The sequence below is a fragment of the Tupaia chinensis genome, unplaced genomic scaffold (genome assembly GCF_000334495.1).
Source record: "Tupaia chinensis unplaced genomic scaffold, TupChi_1.0 Scaffold000184_1, whole genome shotgun sequence".
Classification (NCBI taxonomy): Eukaryota; Metazoa; Chordata; class Mammalia; order Scandentia; family Tupaiidae; genus Tupaia; species Tupaia belangeri.
In genome coordinates, this window is record NW_006159659.1 from 4,560,684 (window position 1) to 4,565,999 (window position 5,316).

At 40.7% G+C, this 5,316-nt stretch overlaps 1 protein-coding gene across 4 annotated transcripts in view; it reads right to left on the minus strand.

Moving 5' to 3' along the window:
- The window catches only part of APOO (apolipoprotein O), a 75,349-nt gene that overhangs the window by 46,268 nt on the left and 23,765 nt on the right, over window positions 1-5,316 (minus strand). For all 4 annotated transcript variants that reach the window (XM_006146660.3, XM_014587122.2, XM_006146659.3 and 1 more), the window contains exons 2-3: window positions 5,083-5,190; window positions 3,149-3,268 (exon numbers count right to left, since the gene is read on the minus strand). In XM_006146660.3, coding sequence (XP_006146722.1) covers window positions 3,149-3,268; window positions 5,083-5,190 — 228 coding nt within the window. The remainder of the gene's footprint in view (window positions 1-3,148; window positions 3,269-5,082; window positions 5,191-5,316) is intronic.

Consider the following 5,316-nt stretch of genomic DNA (forward strand, 5'->3'; position numbering starts at 1 on the left):
ATAATGTGTCATTTACGTTCAATCACTGTACATCTCTATAGCACACAGTATGTTCTGACCAGCTTTAATGAGGCACAGGAGACTGTCTCAGGTTGGAGAGACATCCAATCCGGAAGCAAATAAGAGTGTCTACATCCTCGTAACAACAATGAAAGGCTTTGTATGTGAACATCAGATGAGCCTAAAAAAATAACTACCTTCAGGAAGTCAGTAATGAAGATGGTAAAAGCAATGCACAGATATCAGATCTAGTTAACACTGGGAAAAGGATTTATTTTACGTATTTCAGTTCAAGTCAGAAAAAGTTATCCTCACTCTTTTAAATGGTATTAAATAATAAATGCTAAACTTGAGGGAGCACACAAAGGACTGAATATTACTTCATTACAATCTATCATTGGTTTTATTTTGCCCATAAGAAAAAAAAGAAAGAAAATCTACAGATCACTGTTTAGAGTGACTGCCCACTTCTTTTGCTAGCTTCATATTCTCACTATGAGAAAAATTAACTTAGCTCTCCAAGAAAGCGGTTAGAAATTGCTGGCCTGGGGATCAGCAGAAGGCATAATGGTTACATCACTGGACTCCCACATAGTCGACTGTGGTTAGAGTCCTGGAACCAGCGGCATAAAACTCACATAAAACACGTGCACACATGTATGTCTGTGTGTGTGTGTGTGTGTGCGTTCAAAATCCTGAGAGGAAAAGGAAGGAGAAGGGATTGCGGTGTGGCCATCCCCCCTAGGGGGTGTTTCTTGCTTTCTGTCTCTCTGTCTGTTTGGTGAGCACATATGTCCTGTTGTAAAAATCTCTCTCATAAAAAATAAATTGCTGGCCTGAAAAATGAGCCAGGAATTAGAAACATTTCTATTCATGAAGACTTTGTTCTACCCAAGAAAATAAAATGGGCATAATTACAAGAAACCTTTTTTAGTTAGAAATAGTACAAATAAACATGTTGATAAAATAGCTCTCATCCAGAGAGGTATTTTGCTTCACTGAGTATTGTGCCCAGGAAAAATTAAAAAAAAACAAAAACAAAAACAAAAAGCAACCTTGGGTTAAAAAGTAGAGAGACATGGGAACCAGCAGTTAGAGTAATGGCTATGTCTCTGGACTCCCATGTAGTCGACCGCAGTTCGCATCCCGGACCCGGTGGCTTAAACTCACACCGGGCGCGTGTGTACGTATACCCAAGATTCCGAGAGGAGAATGGAGGAGATTGTGGCGTGACCATCCCCCCTGGGGGGTGATTTCTCGCTTTCTGTCTCTATGTTTCTCTCTGTCTGTCTGGCAAGCGCATGCGTCCTATAGCAAAAACCTCTCCGAAAAAAAAAAAAGCAGACTAAAAATAATAGTAGTCATGCCTACATGATACAAAAATCTTTGCAGACCTTATCTTTACCAAGAGACAGAAAATAGTCTTCAAGAATAAAAGAAAAAAGTCTAAGCATTTTACATTTTTACAACCTGTATTTCAAGTCGTTAGGTAGTTCACAACTCAATAATATGGTTATGATAAACTTAAATATAATGGCCTAATCCATAATGTTGTTAGAGTCCATGGTTACTATTTTCTTTATAAATTGGTGAATATTTTTGTTCAGTAATGGCACAAAGAGTTTCAAGTTTTAAAAACAAGTTTGAGGACCAGCAGTTAGTGTAATGGCTATGTCGCTAGACTCCCACGTAGTCGACCATGGTTCTAGTCCCGGACCCGGTGGCTTAAACTCACGCCGGGTGCATGTGCGTGCATGCCCAAGATCCCGAGGGGAGAATGGAGGAGAAAGGATTGCGGCGTGGCCATCCCCCCTGGGGGGTGATTCTCGCTTTCTGTCTCTCTGTCTCTCTGACAAGTGTACACTCCTATAGCAAAAGTCTCTCTTAAAAAAAAAAAGAAAGTTTGAGGGACGAATGGATGGTGTAATTATGTCACTGGACTCCCACATAGTCGAGCATGGTTTGAATCCTGGACCTGTAGCTTGAAACTCACACTGGGCACGTGTGTGTGTGTTTCCAAAATCCCAAGAGGAGAATGGAGGAGAAGGGATTACAGCGTGGCCATCCCCCTCCGGGGGGGATTTCTGTCTCTGTCTCTTTGGTGAACGCACATGTCCTACAACAAAAATCTCTCAAAAAAAAAAAAGTTCGGATGAAAACTGAACTCGAAATATCAAGCAAGGTAAATCTTGGATCACTTTGCACATAATCTACATATTAGTTTTTCCTAATTTGTACTCAATTTTCAAAATCAGTTAAGTACAGCGAACATATGCATCAGAGCCAATAAAAACATTGTGTAGATTGTAAATTTTGGTTTCAGACATTAAAAACCACAGAAATACATTCATTCACATAATAACAAATGCCTGATCTAAAACATGAGCCAACTTGTATGTGTAGTTCTTTGGTCACTGGGAAAAAGTTAATTCAGTGCTCAAATATGTTAATTTTACTTTATTTCGGTATCTACCCTTCCATTACAGCATTTGAAATGCTCTATCAGCATTCATGTTTCTACCTACCTACCTATCTACCTACCTGCCATCTATGTATCTTTAGACAGGGTCTCATTGTGCTGCAATCCTCCTGCCTCAGCCTCTCACGTGGTTGGGACTACAGGCATATGCCACCACACCCAGCTTTTCAGGGTGGGTCAGTAATCAAACTCAGGCTTCCCTTGAGACTTCGGCCTGGCAAGTATTAGCACCAAGCAGCACATGCTACCATGGCTGGGCAACGATTCCTGTTAAATATGGTACTGATCTATAGCATCTCTGGAAGAATAAAAACTTCTCGATTTTGATAGATCAATAAAATATTTACACTGTATCCTTTTCCTCCCATTAGAGTTCCAGCACTATATTCTCTCCTGGTCAACAATTAGGTTTTCCTAACTGTAACCAACAAGGTAATTGCCAGGCCTTCATTCTTTAGTCAAGGTGCCACATGCCACCCAACAAGAGGAATTCTCTTCTGCTATGGCAAAGCTTCCACCAGGAAAGTGATGAACATTGGTAAGGTGGAAACTATTAACTTGGGACCCTTTACTAAATGTGTCTTTCCAGAAACATGTAGCCAATATATAGACTTTTCACAATGGCCTCTAAGCAGAAACACAATCACTCCACAGTCAGCAGAGCTGTACCTGACACCAACTTGTATATGGCTCGCAGTGATGTCGAAGCCGTGAGATGCTTTCTTCAAGTTGGGTCCTTGGCTCCTCCACATATTTGGATTGCCCCTCAGGAATTGAGTAGAGTGAAAGCTGCGCATATTTAAACAAAACAAAAGTATAAAAAGTATATATAGTCATAAGATCACAGAACAAATTATTAAATTTAGAGGTATAATATTTCTAAAGATTTGTGAATTATATTCACCCTAAGGGTTACGTGCAACCTGAACTTTGCTTAAGACAATCTTTGCACCTTATTTCCTTCATCAACAGGGCCAAGGTCACCGACAACAACAAAAAGCAGCTCCCCTTTATTTGTTTTATCCACTGTACTTGGTATTCCACCTCAGATTTAATTTGGAAAAAAATCCTAAAGGATAGGAAGAGTGGTGTTTAAAAAAAATGCTTGGGAGTACCTGAAGAGCACATGACTAAGTTCAAATGATCACTTTGGTACTAAGCACAGCAGGATAGCAGGTTTGTTCCCTAGCCAGAGAAGACACTTTTCACAGCTACTACTAACTGGCTGCCCTCTTGTCTCTCAAAAATGCCACCAGCCTGGCCTAGCCCAGCCCCATGACGAGGTAGTTGGGGAAGCCAGATCCCACAGAGCTTTTAGCATGGTTCAGGCCCTTGACCTGGAACCTTGAAAAACCAGTTGGGTGTATGTGTGTGCATGCCCCAAATCCTGACAGGATGGAAAAATGGAGAAGAGAATGCAGCATGACCATACCCCACAGTGGAGGAGTGAGGAGACTCTCTCCTGCCTGCTCCCCTCTAGTGAGTGCACAAGCCCTCTGGCAAAAAGATAAAAAAAGCCACTGTCCCAAGCCCTGAGAAGAGAGTAAAGGGCAAAAGATAAGCTAATTAGCTATAAGCAAATACTGTTCAAGTATCCCTGCCCAGAAATGAAGGTAGATCTTCACTTTATTCAAAGGCAAGAGCCCAAAATCCAAAATAATCATAGAAGTTACAGACAAAAAGAATAAAAACAAGGGCTGACAGGTGGTATGATGGTTAAGGTGCTGGACTCCCACATGGTTGATGGGGGTTCGAGTCCCAGACTAGGTGGCTTGCTTTCTTACTTTCCCTCTTTCTCTTTCGGTCTCTCTCTGGACAAATTAAAAATAATAATAGTAATGATGAATAAAATTAAGTAATTCTTTAAAAAGAAAGAATGTAGGAGCCAGCAGGTGGCATGGTGGTTAAGGCACTGGACTCTCGTGTGGTTGACTGCAGTTCAAGTCCTGGACCCAGTGGCTTTAACGCGCACATTGGTACATGTGTATACATGTCCAAAATCCCAAGAGGAGAATGGAGAAGGGATTGCAGCATGGTCATCCCCCTTGAAGAATGATTTCTTGCTTTCTGTCTCTCTGTCTTTGTCTCTCCAGTGAGCATGCATGCTCTATAGCAAAAATCTCTTAAAAATGTAAACAATAGAGAGAAAATTTCTTGTTTTATTTAGTATTTCTTAAGTATCTACTTAGGAGCTGCTAATCTGGCTAAGAAGCAAGGAGAACCCAAATTCTGAATTTCTTAGAGAGGGGACAAATACTTTCTTGGCTTAATAAGCAATCTAGAATCAGGCAGCCACTTAGAAAAATGAGTTGTGTTTATAATCTACTGAGAGATAGTTTATTTCCCCACGAGAAATCTATAAAATATTCCTTAATTATGCCCTTAGCTAATTATCATTAAAGTTTATTTTTAAAAAACCACAGTTTGGTAACCTCACACACACACGCACGCACACACACACACACAAACCTGCACTATAAAGAAATACATTCATTTTATATATCTTCTAAGTGGTCATATCTTCTGAAATACAATTTGTGAAAATTCTCCTACAATAACTAAATCAGACGTTCACAATGTGTGACAACACAAAAGCATGTTACCTCATCAACCTTCATGGCATTTTTGTTGGGCGAGTCCTTTTTTGGAGCTGCGTAGACTTTGAAGGTGAGCAGGCTCAGGCTGGCTGGCCCCACGGACCTCTGGATTACCTAGAAGGCAGAAGCAACTTTAAGCCTCTTTCCCATGCTACAAACCAAAGGTGTAGAACATGAGCATATCTGTAACCTCAACTGCCCCTGCTCTGAAAGGCTTACTATGCTCTGTGAGAAATAAAG